Source organism: Microcebus murinus, chromosome 8 (genome assembly GCF_040939455.1).
Source record: "Microcebus murinus isolate Inina chromosome 8, M.murinus_Inina_mat1.0, whole genome shotgun sequence".
In the NCBI taxonomy this organism is placed as follows: Eukaryota; Metazoa; Chordata; class Mammalia; order Primates; family Cheirogaleidae; genus Microcebus; species Microcebus murinus.
In genome coordinates this window covers 55736340-55757436 of record NC_134111.1, presented here as the reverse complement: position 1 = coordinate 55757436, position 21097 = coordinate 55736340, and the positions used below count along the sequence as shown (strand labels likewise).

The following is a 21097-nucleotide window of genomic DNA, read 5'->3' as shown; positions in this document are numbered from 1 at the left end:
GAGTTGTAAGAGTTCTTTATATATTCTGGATATTAGCCTCTTATCTGATATATGATTTACAAATATTTTTCCCAATCTGTAGGTTGCTTTCATTTGGTTGATTGTTATCTCTGCTGTGCAGAAGCCTTTAGTTTGATATACTTCCATTTATTTATTTTTGCTGTTTTAGTCTGACCTTTTGTTGTGATATCCAAGTAGTCATTGCCAAGGAGATTTTGCCCTATGTTTTCTTCTAGAAGTTTTATCATTTCAGGTCTTATGTTTAAGTGTTTTATCCATTTTGAGTGTTTTTTTTTGTGTGTGTGTATGCTATAAGGTAAGGGTCCACTTTCATTCTTTTGCATGTGGAAATACAGTTTTCCTAGCACCATTGTTTCTTTTTGTAGCCCTTGTTGAAAATTAGTTGACCATATATGTTTGGATTTATTTCTGGGCTCCCTATTCTGTTTCACTGGTCTATGCATCTGTTTTTATGCTAGTGACACACTGTTTTGATTACTATAGCTTCTTAATATAATTTTAAATCAAGAAGTGTGATTTCTTTAACTTCCTTTTTTTCCTCTCAGAATTGCTTTGACTACTGGGGTCTTTTGTGGTTCCACGTGAATTTTAGGGTTGTTTCTCCTATATCTGTGAAGAATGCCATTGGTATTTTTTTTTTTTTTTTTTTTTTTTTTTTTTTTTTTTTGAGACAGAGTCTCGCTTTCTTGCCTAGGCTAGAGTGAGTGCCGTGGCGTCAGCCTAGCTCACAGCAACCTCAAACTCCTGGGCTCAAGCGATCCTCCTGCCTCAGCCTCCCGAGTAGCTGGGACTACAGGCACGAGCCACCATGCCCGGCTGATTTTTATATTATATATATTAGTTGGCCAATTAATTTCTTTCTATTTTTATGGTAGAGACGGGGTCTCGCTCAAGCTGGTTTTGAACTCCTGACCTTGAGCAATCCGCCCGCCTCGGCCTCCCAGAGTGCTAGGATTACAGGCGTGAGCCACCGCGCCCGGCCGCCATTGGGATTTTGATAGAGATTGTACTGAATCTATACATTACTTTAGGTAGTATGGACCTTTTAACAGTATAAATTCTTTTGCTCTATGAGCATGGAATATCTTTCTACTTATTTGTGTCCTATCCAGTTTCTTTCATCAATGTTTTATAGTTTTTATTGTACAGGTCTTTCAACTCCTTGGTTAAATTTATTCCTATGTATTTTATTTTATTTTTTGATGCTATCACAAGTAGGACTGTTATCTTGGTTTCTTTTTTAGCTAGGTTGTTATTTGTGTATAGAAATGCCATGGATTTATATATGTAGTAAAAATGGTTACTACAGTGAGAAAAAATTAACATATCTATCACCTCACTTACTTACTTATGTATTTTGATTTTATATCCTGTAACTTTACTGAATTCATTTATTAGTTCTAATAGTTTTTTAGTGGAGTCTTTGGGGCTTTCTACATACAAGATCATGTCACCTACAGCTAGAGATAATTTTACTACTTCCTATCTGATTTGAATACCTTTTATTTCTCTTTCTTGTTTGATCGCTCTTGATAGTATTTCCAGTACTAAGCGGCAAGAGTGGGCATCCCTGTCTTGTACCAGATCTTAGAGGAAAAGCTTTCAATTTCTCCCCATTGATTATGCTTGTGATCAAATACACAATCTTTCCTGGGGCTGCCTTCAAACTTATTCATCTCTCTTTAGCAGCTGTATTATACTCACACATTCAACTCACTTATTTGTTGTCTCATCCTACCTGCTGTACCCACTCCCTAGGGAAGTAAAAGTTACTGGCTGCAAATCTATGCTATTCTATAAACAAAATACATTGTTCTAGTCTAATAACATCACTAGGAGTAAAACAGCAGGTGAGAGAGAGTTGGCCTTATAGAATCTCAGTTGTGAAATCTATTGAAGAAGAGGGGTAAAATTACTTAGCTTATTTGCTTTAGGATTATGGAACTGAAGAAATACCTGCTAGCACATTTTTCAGATCTCAAATTGTGGTTAAGTTCAACATTCCTAGAGGAGGCCCTCATATGCCTCCTTTCCCTGAGCCACCAGGCTCTGGAGTATTGGAGGCACTTGAGATGTTCCATTTGACACACACATTCAAGAATATTTCATAATCTTTTACCAGCAGCCCCAGGAGAAACAAATGGGATAAATTAACAATAAGAGGTTAGTGACCAAAAGCAACACAATGTTTATTTCTCTCCAGGAGATTTTGAAAGACAATGGCTGAGAAGGTACTGCCTTAAGTCCAAAAATGAACTTCAGTGGCTGAAAGATAAATGCTACAGCAGAAAAGGGGACATTAATTTTGGAGTCAAGACTCTTCTTGTCAAACATGGACAGGACTGCTCAGTCCACCATACTCTATCCTGCTTCTTATTTATCATAGATGCTCTCTGTGGCTGATGATAACCATTTAATTTATACAAGAAGACTTATTGAAAATTTAACATAAAAAAAGAGACTTAAAGGTGGGGTTGACTTCCTCTCCCCTCAAATCTGAACTGGCCTATGATACTCTGACCAGTAAAATACACGCTGTGCCAGTTCCGGAGCTGGCTTTGAAGAGGAAGAGCAGCTTCCACTCTCAGTTTCCTGGAGCCCTAAGCTGCCGTGGAGGGGAAGAGGGGCACAGTTCTGTGCATCCTTCCAGCCGTCCTGCCAATGTGCCAGGCACATGAGGAAGCCCAGTCTGAGTCTTTCAGCCCAGCCCAACCTGTGGCTGAGTATCAGTAGTAAGTGAGCCTTGTCCAGGATACATGGCACAGAAGCTTAGCTGCGTAGCTACGCCCTGCCTGGATTCCTAACCCACAAATTTTAAAGTACAATAAATGAGTGTTGTTTAATTAAAAAAGACTCAAACAGAATCTATTTTTTTCCTTGCTAAGGATAACCAGAAAATATGTATTAAATAACTAAGAAACATTGGGAAAAAAAGATGTTGAGTAGCAGTATCTTGCTGGATTGCCTAGCATAACAATTGTTGTCTCCCCCCTCTTTCATAACACTTTATTTTGTCAAAACAGTAAACGGTGATGTGTGTTCTCCCAACAGGCAGGCATCACGTCCTGCTGCATTTTGTATATAGAACTTCAACCACTACATGCAGCCGTTTAATCTTTCTACCATGACCACACTGACAAAGATAAAAGAACAGAGGATAATCTTTCATCAAACAAAAGAGGTTCTTAAAAGGGTGCATATATTTGTTGTTACCTTTCTGTGCAATTAGACAAAATTCTTCTTGCAGCTTTGTATAATCTGTTGAACTTTCTAGAGGGTCAGTGAGATGGCTAGGGGGAGTCTGAAATTCAATATCTGCACAAAGGTTGGGGTTGGAGGAATGCAAGCGAACAGGTGACATGGTAGCACTGAAAGGAACCTGAAAAGGGAAGACACAAATTATTAAAGAACACCAGTGCATTGTTCCACCTGCTCCTACATAGAAAAGATCTCTCCCATTCTTCAAAATAATAGATTCCTCTCTGATAACACACTCGGAGACACTCAGTTCTCATTTATTTTGCAGGTGATTGGGGTGGAAAGAGGGAGTCTCATTTCCCATAGTTGATTTAGGGCTGCTGTGGACTCACCGGTTTTCACTGTTAAAGAGAGAGATGACTACAGAATGACAGAAAGAAAAGGCATAATCCCAGATGAGCTCTGAACTCACAATTGCACCTCAAAAATAAATGGCAGGAAACAGCAGTCTGAACTGTGAGGCAGCTGACCTTCTCCTACAAAGTCTGGGCTACTGTGCTCACTTCATTGAGCCCGGAGCAGGATCTTACTAAACACGTAAAAAATTCAAGAAATGCATGTACCAAAGATTCACTTGCTCTGGGGCCATTAGATAAAACACAAACCAATCTTAATAGTAAATACAATAATGGCTTAAAGAGACTCCCAATTATTTTTGAAAGTGACCTATTAAAATATATATCAGTAAATGAAATATATATTATGTAAATCTCTATAGTTTACCTTTATATGTTACACACAAACTCTGTTACATTCACAAACATGCTAATGAACTGGCCAATAGTAAAAGCACTGAGTAGAACAAGTCATATTACTATAGATTTTCCCAACTGGCCACAGGCACTTCCCTGCTCAGCCTGGATCTGGACGAGGCTTGTGATGGGTGGATGCAAACCACCTTTTCCTCCCCTGGATGAAGGGCTTTCCTGAGCATTACAAATGCTGTCAGCCAAACATTCTTGGAAAATGAAAGTACCAATTCTTCTTACAAATCAGATCACTAGAAATGTCTCCCTAATTCATAGCTGTTCATGCAATTATCTTCAAAAACCAGACTCTCAGACTCCACTACGAGTTGAAATTTGTGTAATTGAAAGGATAATTCACACCCCCATCTAAGAGGAAATATGCAGTAGGGAAGGAACAAATACCCTGTCTGAGGGGTATGTATGTCAGAATCACTTCTTTTTTATATATAATTTTTTTGCTTTAAATTTCCTAACAGATTTGATTAGATAAAAGGGATAGAGGGATAGGACACTCTCTCTCTGTGAATATGGGGTACAGATGGAAGAGACGGAATGAACCATAAACTCTGGCCTGAGCTGCAGTTCGAGGGCAGTTGAGACAGAAGGTCCTTTTGATGTCACACTGCCCTGGCAGGGAGTTATTCATCTCAAAAGATATTCATGGGTTACTGGGGAAGGAAGTGAGCATTAAGCTTTCCCCCAAATTCAGATAAGCTAAGCATGTTAATGTATGTCATCCAAAGCATCTGGTATGTGCAGTTATCAAAGTAACTCTACATCATCATATGGGGGGGGACTTGGCACACTGGGCTGGGAGAGGTCAGCAGCTTGTTTGTCTCACCAGGCCCTGTGTTTCTGGCTATTCTAGAGTTGAGACACAAAAGTGGCAAATAAGCCATTTGAGAAAATGGAGTGCTGGGGGTTAATAATTTACTGGAATCCTGAACAGGTAGCTTTATGATAACAGTAGCTGAGGTCACTTTAGGATGCCCACAAAGGAGCGGGATTTATGCGGAAGAATGCTTGTAGATAGATAAAGAAAATTCTGACCTTCACTGTGGTGGTGTTAAATCTAGAAAGAGCGGTCACCCTGTAGTCCTATAAAAGGGCCACAGAAAATCCATGGGAAGGTTGGTGGAGATTAGGAGGTCATGGGGAGAGACTGTGAGCTGAAAAAAATAGGTTTTCAGGAAGTTTTGAGAATTAAGGATCCAGTTCCTGATACAAGGAACTAGAAAAGCATTAACAAAAAGAAATGTGGGTGTTTGGTGATGGGAAATGTAATGTGTCGCGGATCATGGAAAAAGGTTTTATCTGCACTCTGGTGGACATCACATTCAAGGACTCCTACAGCTTAGAAGAGGAGTCTCTTCCTTGAGTGGGTGGGGAGGGGTCCTGGGAGTTGGGGGACAGGCTGCACAGGGGGCCATGCTGCCAGGGAGTCCAGGACAGACCCAGACTTGTCCTTGAGATAAATTATTACCTCTCTATTAAATGTTTGAGTTGGATGCTGAGAAGAAAAACATAAGTTACAAATCTATATTTGGAACATAATGAGAAGATTAAATTGGCTATTAAAGCAGTGCAAGTGGTTACGTATATTACCCACAGGGAAGGTGACTTGGAATATTCCACCCAAATTGAAATCAAACAGTTCCCTGGGAAATTGAGAATGAGTTTTCATATATTCCTGGCTGAAAATGTTTATATTGATATCTTTTTTGTTAAAAGAAGTATGTAGAATGGGTCATTTTAATTGAGGAATTGATGAAATGAAATTGAGAACACAAATTAGATATATTAATCTAACTCTAATTGAATATCTCTTCAGCCTGAGGACTTATTTACTCAGTTTTTTATTCATCAATTTGGGTATTATGGGATTAAAAATTTAAGTAGTTAACTAGTTTCTCTGTCAGTGATGGTTGGAGTGGAAGCTGCCTACAGCACTCAATGTTTATACCTGAGCACCCTCAATGCTGGATTCAGGTTTTTCTACCCTGAAATCCTATGATAGGGAGGAAGCCTGATTCTGGAATATTCAGGTGTCAGTAAGTGCAGTTTGGAATGGGGATGTTAGTAGATGCTCTTAACACCTGTCTATGAAGAAGTCAAAAGAGAAATGACTTGACAGTGGAACTGCTGGCAAATCCAGCAGTGGCAGACATGAAACAAACACACACAGTAGGTCTAATATACACGCTAAGCTTATAAGGACTTACTGAGCTAGTGTGGAAAGTCTCTTGCTGTTGCTACTTTCTACTATGTGAACAGGGATCCCTTGTGGGTACTGATTACTTTGGGACCCTCAGTGTCCTTTCATGGGGAGGGGCCAGTGTTTCTCTTTTTCCAACCTCCTGTTCTGCTGGATCTGGCTAATGTTGCAAGTTGGCCATTCTGAGTGCTCATGCTTAAGGGTCAACAAGAATAAATGTCTGCAACATGTCCTTGGGTACACTTTTCTTTGGGAGCAATCTCTGTTGCCCAAGACTTTTGAGTTGTGAAGGAAAACGAGTGACTAGGAATCATTTGGAAGGATTCTAGGTAAAAGGTACTTAGCAGAATAGGATAGGCTCAAAATGCATGGGATAACTTTAGTGTTGCTGGGAAGAGAAAGGACTGGAAATTAAGGGGAACCACTGCACTATGAGGAATAGAGGAGCTGGGTCACCAGCCTCATGTCACTGGGATGTGGATAAGGGGCCGAGGGAACCAGCTGAGGGTCCTGCTAGATGTGGCTATGTTTTGTATGGAGTCAAAGCTATAGATCCTAGAGTAGTCATTCCTACTAGTTATTCCTGAACACAGTATTAAATGTTGTCAGTAGCTTTTCTCATTATATACATCTAAGTTTCTCTTGTAATTTCTGCAGTCACAGCTATTCTAGGAGGTGGGCATTAATGATTTCTTCTTTTAAAAGCTTTTTCTTTTCTATTCCTAATTTTTAAAATATAAACCCATTACATTCAAATAGGTACTAATCTCAGTTATGTTACATTTACTACATGCATCTGAATTTTAAAAATAAACACAGGAGAAACATAATCACTTCCCTACATGTCATCTTAGATGTACATTAGTTTAGGAGATATTAGTATTTTCATGAAATGATGACCTTTCCTTTTCATACTGAGATGTTAATAATAATCATTTGGATTTCTCTAATAATCATTTGGATTTCTTAATTTTATAGAAGAAAAATTATGCTTAAAATTATGTTGAACCTTACAAAGAAAGACTTAAAAAAGAAAAGAAAAAAGAATTATTTAACTGATTGGACATGTATCTATTGTCAGACTCTGTTACCACATCAGTGTCATGGACCTTATTTTCATTTGAATATATGCATAAGATAAACATTGACCATGAAAGTAATTTCAATAATTTGTCCAAATGTTCACAAAACTGTAAGAGTCAGCTTTCTGATAAATTCCAAGTTACTGGTTTATTTTGTAATCAAAAGCAATTCTGTTTCTCCAAAAATCTAGCTAAACACTCAGATATAAAGCAAGAATCAATTACTAACTGTAAAGTAGAAAGCCATGAAGCCTCATACCAGCATTTATTCTCCTACAGTGCAACCAAAATCTTTTCTATTTTTCAGCAATTCTAGTCTTAAAATTTATTCATTGGTGAGAGCAAAACTATTGTTAATTCAGGAAATATCATCTAATAGCCAAAAAGTAACATACATGATTGCTATGAACTCAGTAATCTATATTTTTAAAAGTTCATAGGATCTCATAATTAAGCAAATATTATAATTTGCTTTTATCAAAAAAAGGGTTCATGTGTTTAGATATTCTATTTTATATTCTATATGGACAATTCACTATTCATTTACCTCATCTAGCTCAATATCTTCTGCACTCTCCTTAAATCCATTCTATTTTCTCTTAGAAACAAACAAACAACCTCTAAACATGGATGAAACACCATTTAATTCTGTGGGGTTTTTTTTTATTTCCACAGCTTCTGATTTTCCATAGTTTCTGATTTTCATGTCAATATTCTTTTCAGAAAACAAGTCTCCCTTGCTAAGTGTAATTTGGGTAGCCATTTAGAGATGACATCAAAATTCACCTTTTCTTACCCTCTCATTTCTTTATTCTCACATCCTTTTCAAATAGTCACACTGCTACAAAAAAAAGCACAATATATGTCTGTAGTAACATGACTTTCTTAGAAAAAGAGAAATCAGTTAGCAAAGTTTCAAATATCAGTATGGTAAAAAAAAAGAATACCAAAAAACAATATCATTTAAAGAAATCCCACATCACGGGGCACTATACTCAGTTTTGCAAACTTGACTTAAATTATGTCTTACACTGATAGTAACAGAACTGGCTTATGTAGTAGGTCTCCATTGCAAAAAGGAATACCCATGTTTGACTCCTGCCATGCAAAGACAGCCAGAGAACATGCGAAAGCTATGTCACCATGAGTGGGCTACAGGTGACGCCACTGCACATGGGTGGCACCATCAGGACTGGGGGAGGGCGGGGTCACCCTTGCACACAAGTTCTCATTCTTATTTAACTTCCACTTGAGATTGAAATCCACTCACTGTTGTAGCCACTGCTGCCGCTAGCCTCTGCCGGCGCCGAGTTGTGCTGAACTGGCCCTTCGCAGGTGGCCCTTCCTGACAGTGAATGGGAGAAGAGAAGGGGGAGAAAACACAGGATGGGGAAGGGGGAGGATGGGATATGGGAGGATGAAAGATAATCAGACAAGGGAGAGGGAGAGTTTTTAACTGAAGTTGACTTTTCTTAAATCTTAGCATTGACAAGTGCTCAAAGGGGCATTCATGAAGTGAGAAATGCTCATCATTCTCATTGCAGATAACTCAAACACCTGAAGTCTACTTTCTGGAAATAACCTCCACCCTAAAACAAGACCAAGAATTATAAATTGATGAATGGCCTGTGATTATAAGGTAAAATAAATATGCATATTGTTTTATTCACGTGAAGTCATGTTATTCGAAGTCAAAAGGCATTCAATAAATGGTAGCAAAGAAAACTAAGTTCAGGAAAAACTGCTTAAATAATGTGAGAAGGCTAACAGGAATACAGACAGAAGGTTATAACCTTCTGTTGGCCAGGCAGATTTCTTTTTTATTTCTTACTGGGGTAAAAAAGTAAAGGGAAGGATACGAGAGTTCTTTAAGATGCCACTTAATACCCTACTATATATAATAGCTGGCTCACTGGGACTCAAGATTAGGAATAGTGTTGGGATTTTCAAGTTGAAGAATTTTCTAAGGAGGAAGCCAGTCTCTGTATGATAGGGGGGAAAAAACCCTCATGTTCCTCAACATGTAGTGACAATGCCTATAAAAATCAACTACGAAAAATTAAAAGCACAGGTTTCATTTAGTGATGTGCACCTATGCATAAATCGGTAGAAGAATCTCAGAGCTTTCTTTCATTTTTTTTCCCTCTCTTTGGTGGACAAGATTAAGGGATAACGGTATTTCCTTCTAACCATACAGCTCTGCCTCCATCTGACAGACCCTGACTCGTCAAGATTGTTGAGCAATCATTTCATTTCCAATGGACTGAGATGTACTTTCTTAGAATCACTTAACAGTCCAGATTGAAAAAACAGCATGGCTGCTTTAGGCTTTTTGGAATGGTAGAAAAATATTTTAAATTCTTAGATCTCCAATTCTCTCTAAATTTTCCAAATTATATTCATATTTCTCCTCCATCTTCACAGATCTTCTGCATATATATGTGTATATGTTTGTCATATACACATACATATATAATCTGTTTTCCACAAAAAGTTTTCTATGCCAAATCTGTTCTACTTAATGTAGTAAAGGAAAGAACTTATTTTTACCCTTCAGTGTAATTTGAGCATCTGTGAGATCTAGGACAGCCATACATCAATGACAACAGATCATTTGTCTGCTACTACATACTTCCTGCTTTTCCTCAGCCTCTTCAGCATGCAGGGATCCAGTATTTAATTTGTGCCATCAGCAACATAGGAAATCTAGGGATTCTTTTTTGTCTATAGAAAATCTTTTAAAATCATTGCCTCTTGTCCTTGTCTACTTTATTTAAAATACAGCCAAAGTGTTACTGCATAATGACACTGAGGTTTTATTAGAATTATAAAATTTGAAGTTTGGGAGACAGGAAGTGTTTTTTGGTAAATGGTAATCCTCACAGAACCTTCTAGGACAAACATTGACTTCATGGGTTACACAATGGATGACTGAGGCCAACAACCCAGTGGCTTCTGGCAGAAATATGGTCATAATGATACAGAATTTAACCTTCACATTCATATCAATAACACAGTCTTACCTACGTAAGACTAGGAAATCAACATCTAGTATAACAAGTCCTTCATTTTCACTTTCCAGAGGTCAATTTTCAGAATTACCTCTTTTATAATTATTTAAAAATGACAATCACTACAGAATGTTGAATACAAAGTTCAATGACACAACATTGATAACAACGACAGTAACAATCACCACCACCAGACAGTCTGGGTTCCTTCACAAGTGGCTGTTATACTAAAAGTTCCAAACAACAGAGGGGGTGAACAAAGAGCTGTCACAACTTGAGAGCCTCTCAAGGTACTTGCAACAGTCGTCATCAGGGAAAGTGGTTCAACTAGCGAGATGATGATGGGCTCAAAACATGTACTTGGTATCATCAGATGAGATTCCCACAGCCAAAATACACTTAAAACAGTACGGAAAAAACTGATTAGAAGTTGGAAGAAGATGGTGGGTACGTTTAATCCATAAGAGTAAAAATAAAAGCTATGCTATGCCTTTCTGTAGGCAAAATGCTGAGAAATAATGATATTCATGTTGGTCATGGTCATCTGGATGAACTTATGGTTCCCCAGCCAAGTATGCATGTTGGAGGAACTTTGAGTAACTTCCCAGTAATAGAGAATGAGGATGTTAAGGGCTATCTGAAAACTTGTTTGGACAAACAGAAGAGGTCCAGGCATGGTACAACATTCTGAAGTATTCTCCCTACTTCTTGTCTTAGTCTAAGTGGAAGTGGAGTTTTTCTGGGAATGATTAATAGTTTACTGTCACCCCTAAATCTCTTTGTCTCTACTTGCTCATGGAACAAAATATCCCACTTTTGGGAAGGCAAAATTATCTTTGAGTTTAGGAATAAGACGGTTTCAATTTCCCTCAGAAATAACTAAACTAGAATTATACGGGCCATTTACTCTTTGGCAAAACAAAACAACTAGTAAATGGTGGAGTAGGCATTCAGATCCAGTTCTCCCTGAATTCAAAATCCATGCTTTTTATCCATGTCATATTTTCACCAATACAATCCTAAAGCTACTTCAAAGGGATGAGTTTTGAGTCAAAAAAAAAAAAAAAAAACTAAAGCAAAATGTCATACATAAAAATTAAAAAACAAATGAACCACCCCAAGATGTAGGAGGAGTATGACTGAAGAATATTTTCTTGCTTTTTGAACATTTTTTTATGATGGCTCAAAAAAAAATCTTCATAACTTCTCTGCACATTTAAAAGCACAGCCTGAAACTGGGAGGTGTAGTCATAGCTGCATTTTGTGTCCTTCAGACAGAACTGAGTGCTATGGGGACTGCGGTGGGACCCCTGGCGGTAGCAGGGCAGTGAGGGACACTGTGCTCAGACTCTCTGAGAAACAACCTGTTCAAGGCAACAGCTGTGAACGAGAATTTAGTCTATGGGATACCCTATAAAAACAAGATTGGAATATCTATTCACAAATATATAAGTTCTTATGATCCTGGACTTCTTCAGTTATTTTATTTATAGAAATGGTTCTTTTACTTATAAAAATAGTTCTTTTCTCCTAGCTATGGTTCATAGATACCATGTTAAAAAAATACCAAAAAACTACACAATCACAAGCTCAAAACAAATAAAATTGTCAAAAGCAATTTTAGGTAATTTTCTTATGAAATCATTTGGCACATCTGCCCCTATAGTATTAATTTTATGAATAGAAGGGAAAACACAGAAAAACACACAGAAACATACCAAATAAAGGAACATGAAAAATTGTGTTCAGAGAATGTGGACATTCTAAATAAAAAAATGGATATTTAGTGCTTATGAAAATTTATTTTCAAACACATCAGATTAGTAAGCAAAGCAACAGTTTGTTATTTACACATTCAGAATTATAATACAAAGAATAAAGTCGGAATTTAAGAAGAGTTATTTTGTTAATTATTCAGAAGACGTTGAAGAATGTTGAAAAGCAGTTCCCTCTATCTTTGCATTAAAATATATATTGATTTATAGGTAATTTTAAGAAGTCAAATCATAAAGTCTAGTTTTGACTGCACAGGGCAAGGGTCATTTATAATAAATGACTAGGATGAGAATCAGAAAGATTCTAGTTTAAAGATCTGAAAGTGATATGATTTAGGACATAAGAGGTTTCAGGCATTTATCATATTTTATATCACTGCAACACAATAACATAAGAGTATCATTTTAAAATTTGTTATTTATTTATTTACATATTTTTTATTTCGGCATATCACGAGGGTACAAAACATAAGAGGATCTTACTTTAAAAATTTAAAACTACTCATTTCAAATAATTTATTTCAAATAAATTTCAAGTAAATTTATCATGAGCTATTAAGACTTTAGTTCAGATTTTAAAGTGATTGCTGACGGTCCAATAATGTTTATTTTTATAGAATCATAGAATTTTAGGGTTGAAAGGGAATTCAGAGATCATTAAATTAACTACTTCACTTTATCCAGGAACAAATGGAAGCTCCGAAACTTTAACAGAAATGCACAAAATTATACCGATAGAAAATCACAGTGATTGGACTGAAACACAGGTTTGTTGATTTCTAATCTCTTACACCCTCTATACTTTTTCTTGATTAGATAAAAGTTTGGACAAAGCTGACACATAAAAGGCTCTTTTAAGATCTAGTACACATAAGTGAACCTTCATTACATCTCATTAGATTTTTAGTCTAGATTCTTAAGGTGACTTTTTGTTAAAATATATTTGAATGGTTCAAAGGCCATAATTGAAAATGAAAATGCCACTTTGCAGCCCTATTGTATAATTGTAACCTTTCTTTTAAATTCTTTTCACTTATGCCAGAACAAGAAAAATAAATAGATTTCCTGTTATTTTAAATAACTCAGTTTGAAAAGCGCTGGCTTTAAAGCAGTTAAGGGGCTCTCTTAATCTAACTCCCATGAACTGATCTATGAAGACTAGTACTTTAAAAATATATAAAAACATGAATGAAGGAAAAGTAAAATCTGTACCTGTAGTTGTATTTTTGTATCTTTGCTGACACTTTTTGTTCTCCATCGTCTTGTGACCCGCTTGTCTTTCTTTGAAATATCTACACAGTTAGCCTACATTACACAAATGGTTAAAAGCAATAAGGCATTATTAAGTTCACACGGATGATACAGGTATAGACAAAGAGAGCACAGCAAGTTAGTAAAGAAATCACTGTTAGAAACTATAAGCAAACCGGCCAGGAGAGAAAGGCATATCAGATGTGTAGTGGGCATTAAAAGCAGAGCCAAGAACTTAACTATAAAATATTTTTTTTCTGATATACAAAATGAAAACAGGATTGTTTTCTATATTAAAGGATGGTAATGACTCTGAGAGTACCTAAATTATATCTTGAAAGTTATCATTTCTAATGGAACATGAGCATGCAAGAATGATTCAGATACTACATGTATGTCTTCTAGTTTGTATTTAAATGTAAAATATTATGGAAAAAGTCATCTTAATTAACACAATGACACCAAGATTCAAAAATAGTAAGAATAACTTCAGAATATAAACTAACCTGTATTATAGTTATTTCCCTTTAAATATTACCTGATATATTCATAGAACAATCCAGTAAAGATTATAAATTAATATCCTAAATCCTTTCACCAGCAGCAGTAATGTTTACCTGCATGTCAGTAAAGTTAGGTGCTGACTGAGTTCTCTGAAGTATTTCCAGATTTTGTAGGAGTTTGCTAAGTTCCACAAGGTTTGACTGGCAGTGTGCAAGATCTAATAAAAACCAGAAATAAAAATATGTTAGCCTTGGGCAGAGAGTGGTAGTGATGGCAATAAAAGGGTCAACCCAAATTATGGCAAATACAGTTAGGCAGATCCATGTTTATAAGATGTTGGCAAGTGAAATAAAACAGCCTCTTCTCTGGTTTAGAACTATAAAACCACTGATTATGAGATAATTTCAAAGCCCACTCTTACAAATTAACAGCTATTAATATTGAAGCCATTAAAATCCCAGTTAAGGCGGGGTGTGGTGGCTCATGCTTGTAATCCCAGCATTTTGGGAGGCTGAGGTGGGACAATCCCTTGAGCCTAGGAGTTTGAGAAACAGCCTGGTTTTACAGCAAGACCTCGTGTCTACAAAAAATAAAAAAATTAGCCAGAAGTGGTGGTCTGTGCTGTGGTCCCAGCTACTCAGGAGGCTGAGGCAGGAGGATCGCTTGAGCCCAGGTGTGTTCAAGGCTGCAGTGAGCTATGATTGTTCCATTGCACCCCAGCCTGGTCTCTTAAAAAAATAAATTAATTAAAAAGATAAAATCCCAGCCAAATTGTGCATGATCACCTTCCTGGTCTGACAGCCTTTGTCGTCAGAGAAGCACACTCAAGAGGGCTGCAGCAGTCTTGTGGTTTTCCTCTTATGAACCTGTCTACTACTCCTCTAAAATGGTTTGTAAGATTGTTATCTGGAATTTGGGTGAAGTTACAGTAGGAGAGGAGGTAATTATTGCGCTAAATTCTGAAGGAGAACAGCAAGGAAGGCGGAGGACACAGGTAGAGTAGTCAGGGTGAGGAGGACAAGAATCCTCACAGGCCTGGAACGAGGGTGCAGGGACGGTCCACCCAGTACTCTGAAGAGACAGGGAGAGACAGCTGTGTCCCTCCACCAGCCCGGGGCTTCCCGCCTCAAAGCCAACGTCTATTCATTTTGGTCAGATAAATGGATATTGTCCCAGCAGATGGACTCAAACTTTTTGGCCATGCAGGCAGCCAGGTTAAATACCTCCAGTAAGTGTGAGGCCGCAGGAGTTACAGGAGAGGCGGAAATATCCAGAATCACTGCTGAAGCCAAGAGTTTAGGTAAGTGAGGCTTGTCTTTTTTTCCCAATCTGCAGTTAATATACTCAAATTAGAGTCCAAGTGTTTTGTGACTACATCCATGGAAAACCTTTTTAATGGAATGTCAGCTGGACATAATTTGTGACTATGAGATCCCTCTTAAGCCATATTTTCACATAAAGCTCTAGTTTGGGACGTGGATGTCTCAGAGGACTGATAAAAATGCTGTAGACTGAGTTCACACACTGGTACAGACAAAAAAATTGTTTTGGTTGGGGGACTAACAGATAGACAAATTTTAACTTGTCTAACATCTACTTTTATTATAATTTTGTAAAAGAAAATAATTTTAAAAAACTAGGCCCAATATCATCTACAAGATCATTTCAAAAATTAAATCACATTGAACCTTATTAAATACTCTCTACATTGCCCCTGTTTTTCTCAGTTTTGAAGGTCAAATGAAAACTGTCTCAGAATGGGAATGGCCCATGGATCAAGTCTGGACCAATGTGCTCTGGCTGATTACAAGGAGGAGAGGTAAGAAGAGATTCAGAGGCTCAGAGATGGCAGAGAGAGGGAATCATGTATTGGTTCAGAGTATTTAGTAACAGATCCATAGTGGAACACCACTAACAGGTAACCATGGATATAAGGTGCAGCATATTGGAATTTTGCCATTTATTGCTGGGTTGGCAGGAAACATACACCTGCTCCCTGGGCAAGACAGAGCAGCACAGAAGGCAGCCGTGGGAGCGGCCTAGGGAAGAAGACAGTGTAGACAGTGTGGGAGTGTGTGTGGGGGCCACTCCTCCGTGTTGACTCCCCCAGGGCCTGGGGGTGGGAAGTGAGGAAGCCAGAGGGAACTGGTGAAGGGGTGAGGAGAGAAGGTTGAAGCGGGTGGAAGTGGCAGGTCAGAAGCCCGAGTCATGACGGGGAGAAAGATCTGGTGTGCAAGGAAAAGTCAAGGTTATCAAGAGGGTCAGGGGAGACAGCAATGCCCACAATTCACCTCTAGTTTTTGTTTGTTCTGTTTTGGCTTATTCTCGTAGCCCATGCTGGGCAAGAACTAACCTTCTGCACACCTGTCCATCTCTTCCGAGTCCTGCAGCCAGGCTGCCACCTTACTCTGGCCTGTCGTGCAGGTTGCAGGGAGGCTGTTGCTGCATGGTAAAGGGGACTGCCACGGAAAGCTGTTTGGCTGCATCTACGGTGAACAAAAACAGACACGAAGTGTATGGTTATGAAGCAAAAACAGTACATTTAAATGATTTTTAAAAAATATAAGCAGCCTCAAAGTGACATTAAAAAAGAAAGGGAGAAAGGGCACACTGAAAATATGGATGAAGCCTCTCGGCTAAATGTAGTATGTGCTCAGTGAAGGCAAAATTCATAAACATTAACAACACTCTCATGGAACTGCTAACTCCATCAGTCAACATCTAAGTGTGTTGTTATCTAATCCTCATGAGCACCAAAAGGTTTCTGTACTCTTAAAATCAGCTCAAGGTCTGCTCAACACGTGATTTCAAAATACATTACCCACCAGAGCAAGCAAGCTTGCGCTTTGAATGCATATTGAGAATTATAATATATAAAAGGCAATCTTGGCAAGTTATTATCTATAGCTCATAGACTTTCCATTAAAGGAATTTTATGTGAAATAAATTAAAGTTGCATTAAGTACATAGATAGGAAGGTGAGCACAGGAAACACTCCGTGATAAAAGCAGAAACTTATTTCCCAAGAAATGGAAATAACTTGAAAACTCCATAGTTGACTTTAATATTCAATTACAATTGATTGTGTCTCCTCTAAATCATTATGAAGTAAATGATGTGCATGCTTCGCAAACCCAGACTTATTTATTACCCACACAGGGCCACAAACCAATTAACATTCAGGAGTCTCATAACTTGATACTTAGAAGGCAAGCACAATGATACAAAGCTCTTTCCCTTCTTCTCTATTGCATTTTGATAAATGTAATGGAAATCTTTTACTGCGTAGATCTTAGAGGTGTGTCATTTATATCGAGAGCAATAGATCTCGATATAACTGTGAAAACCACAGTTGAAGAGCTTTCTTATTCCAAGGCAAACAGTGGGGAGGATTTGCTTTTAGTCTTCTACTGTCAGATACCATCCATGTTATTTAATACATAAAACAAGCGATGGAATGAATTATAATTTTTATCAATATTCTGTGCCAATGACATAGGAAGAAGCTGGAAGAACCAAACAATTACAAGTTTATAGTTTTTAAAGATCCATTTGGAATTCATTCCTCATTTAATCTGGACTAAACCTGGGATTCAGTCTACCCTGTGGTGAGAACACAGGAGGCCCAGAGAAACTCTGGCACCCTTTTGGGCATCTCTAAATTCCAACCTTCCTAACCCTGACCTGCTGGTTCATTCCCTTTTACTTCAGAACTGGTTGGTATTAGGGTTCATCTAACACCCTATGTCTGGGAGAAAGATAATTAAATAGTCCTTGGCAAGCCTGCAACCAGAATGAAATAATATGAGGTTTGAGAGGTCTGTTGCATATAATCAATGAGATTTAATAAAAATTACTTAAGTAATTTCCAGTGAAATAACAACAACTGAATACAGTAATGTTTCACTTAATCTGATTTGCTTAGTCTGGCAGTTATTCCACAAGGTTTTTCTATGCTTTGCAGAGGAAACATGGATCTATGTCTGGCAGACAGTCCTGCGCGAGCAAATAGAGAAAAGCAGAATCTTCAGTAGTATGTTCTTGAACCCAGCTTATTGTGGCAGCCAGCTTCCTCGCAGCTGTCCCCGTCCTCAGCTGCAGGTGCCAAATGTGAAGCTGCAGCACCCGCGGGCCGCGCAACGTGGCTGTGTTTTAGGAAATGTAATTATTGAATCAAAGGCAGAAACAGATGTTTCCATGTCTGTTGTCTTAACCTCAACTCTTTAACAAGCAACACCTCTAGCTTTTCATCAACATAGATAATGAACTCTTGTTTCAGCCAAAAAAACTAACCGCAGTCTCCCTTAGTCTGTATCTGGTATCAGCATGGAAAGGGCACTGATATTGGAAACAAGAGTTGAGGGTTCAGATCCAGGCACAACTGGTTAAGGGCTATGTCACTTCTGGAAAAATTCTTTACTGTCTCTGAACCTTGGCTATGTGAAAGATTAGAGATGCATGAGTGTCCAATGCTTACCACGGTGGCTGGCCACTCAGATAGGCTACTGCCTATATTATTGTCACATTCTCAAGCTCATTTGCACTAACTTCATGGGGAAGTTTAATAGCTTTTCTCTGGGTCATGGATATATGCTCAAGGCAAGAAAGCAAGTTTCATTTTCAAGACTTTGGGGTCTTCTTATCATCATCCAGGAAGGCACCTGATTTCTGGGTGCTGATTGAACAAATATTTACTTTACTTCCTAATATTCTTACAAAATCACATAAAAGTAGGATGTAGTCTATTCATAGAAAGGAAAAATAACTGCCAATTCTCTTGGTGATCTATAAGAGATCACCGCCTAATCTACACTTGTGATTAACTTTGATGCCAATGTCATTGTTGTCTTATGAGCATCGGTTTACAAAACTAACCTTCTCTTTTTGGTTTTCCCAAATGAGACTCAGTTGTGCATGTGCATAATTTTCTAAGCAATTTCCAGGATGTATAGGAGAAAGTCATACCTTTCCATCCACAACAGACACATTAGCAGCTGGGGAGGATTCAGCTGTGGAGGTTGAAGGAAATATGTGAAAACTGGCATCTCTTGGTGATCTTACAATTTCATTCTGACGATACAACCTATGATGGCGCAGTTTGGAGACCCATGCATCAAACCAGTCCTGGGATTTCACCTAATACAATGAGCAAGAGGAAAAGGTAACTGTGAAACCAATCTCTTGTCTACCACTGGTGCAGGCACTGGTATAGGCAAATGATATTCCCTGATAATGGCAGAGAAACTGTTGAAAAGTGATTTCACCTTCAAATGATAGATGTGCTCTTCTGTATCAAGGTCTATTCTTCGAGCTTTCTTTTTGATTGACATGACCGAGAGTCCAACATCTATGCTCCCATGGACCTTCCCTTTTTGAATCTGAAATCAAAAGACTAGTAAATAGGCTGGAAGGATACATAATTTGATGTGTTCCTGTATTGAATTTAAGCGAACTCAAGGTAATCTTTAACTTATGTATGGGAAGTGGGATACTACACCTCTTCAACAAAGAGAAAAAGTTAAGCTTCTGAGGTTAAGGTTCTTAAATGGAGGATAGTTGAAGTTGCAGTGACTTCACACCAATTTAAGTAAGAAAGATTATTAATCTTATCCCTGCTCCCGTTTTTGGCATAAAAAGTAATGTCGATTCTTCATAATTCTCAACTGTACAGTTTATATCCCCCCAAAAAGACATCTTTGGTGGTTTCTAAAATAACTGTGGTCAGTCTTTGACCTATACCCCAGAACATCCCAAGTAATCAGCTAGAAGACAGCTGCTGGGGCAGAACTGGACAGCTGGGACCAGAGAGCAGGGAGCAGCCAGCTTTTCCTTCTGGCTGCTCTTCTGATCAAGGACACAGCTGGTTCAATGGCAGAGAAGGGGACAAAACTGAAATCTGAGCCCTATTTTATTTTCTGTACATCACAATGATGAGAAGAAAGGAAGTTTCCAGTTTTGCATGCAAACTACTATTTTGTATACTAAAGAAAAATGATTTGGAATAATTTAATGAGTTGGGAATCCCAAGATAAAAGGATGTGTAAAGTATTAATAGAAATGAAGTTCATCAGATAGTCTTAAAAGGACATTGACAAGAACAAAGATTGCTTTAAATCTCAAAAAGTACACATAAAGCAGAATTTACTGAGAGATGCAGAAAAAAGCCTATTTGCATTTTCTCTGCAAGAAAGAGTGATTTTACTACTGTGTCACTTTTTAGGTTTAAGCTTCTGTTTTTATTAACATACATCAAAATAGTTAAATCTTCAAGCACTAGTTTGTGATTTTATGTTATTTTGAGTATAAGCATAAAACATACCTACAGAACATGGAAATTTGGTAGCTTGTGAAATCTTACAGGCACAGACATGCACAAAGCTGATAACTGCGGCATAAGGCTTGTACAATTACAGTGTTTACTCACTTCAAGCAGAATTCTAAATCAATCTTTGAAACACGTCCTGTGTGCTACTTACATCAAGTGGTGCCTTTGAATACTTTAACATTCCATTATCCAGGACAAAAAAACGCTGCAAGAACCAAACACCCCTCAGTTACTATCTGTATTTTGAATTATATAAAACATTCACAAGTATGAGTCTAACATTGTTTGACCATTATTAATATATTGGATCATTTTAATGCATTTGGATTTGGTGCATCTGGTCATGGTGAGTCACATTAAATGGTAAGGAGACCAGACTCTAGTCCCAGGGTTCTTTTATACATAATACAATGAGGATGCAGTTTTTCACCATGATTTTTCTTAAGAGGGAAGGAATCTCAGGACCTGCAGCTAAGACCTTTTGAATGAGCCACATGAGGATGTTTTTGAAAGTGAGAAATGAGAACAACCTGGGTTAGGTCACAGCAATTCCATGAGGAGCTCTGTACAATTCTACAGGGAATTTTTCACCATGGAGGTAAACTTCTGAATTTCCCCTGAATACCATGGATAATTTCTGAAAATGCTCATTATAGAAGCCAGTAGACTGGATCGATGAATAACGAATTATCTGGAAAGTTTAATTGGCCTTAGCAATATGCTTATATCTCTACTTAGCAAAATGCTTGCATTCTAGTATTAGTAAAGGGAATTAAAAATTATTTCTGAACTACATTAAGGGTAAGAAAAAAGAGAGAAAGAGACAGAGAAAAAGAGGTTTTTAGCAATTTCTGTCTCCTCCAAGATGCGCCTGGTCCAATCGGAATGGATATGGCCATTTTTGTT

At 37.8% G+C, this 21097-nt stretch overlaps 1 protein-coding gene across 10 annotated transcripts in view; it reads right to left on the bottom strand.

Annotated features, from left to right (window-relative positions):
• The window catches only part of OSBPL6 (oxysterol binding protein like 6), a 197280-nt gene that overhangs the window by 32573 nt on the left and 143610 nt on the right, over positions 1–21097 (bottom strand). For 3 of the 10 annotated variants that reach the window (XM_012785862.2, XM_012785863.2, XM_012785868.2), the window contains exons 6-13: positions 20343–20396; positions 19131–19244; positions 18832–19002; positions 16220–16352; positions 13980–14083; positions 13324–13416; positions 8596–8670; positions 3235–3400 (exon numbers count right to left, since the gene is read on the bottom strand). In XM_012785862.2, coding sequence (XP_012641316.1) covers positions 3235–3400; positions 8596–8670; positions 13324–13416; positions 13980–14083; positions 16220–16352; positions 18832–19002; positions 19131–19244; positions 20343–20396 — 910 coding nt within the window. The remainder of the gene's footprint in view (positions 1–3234; positions 3401–8595; positions 8671–13323; positions 13417–13979; positions 14084–16219; positions 16353–18831; positions 19003–19130; positions 19245–20342; positions 20397–21097) is intronic. The other 7 variants (XM_012785864.2, XM_012785866.2, XM_012785871.2 and 4 more) reach the window with 3 other exon arrangements.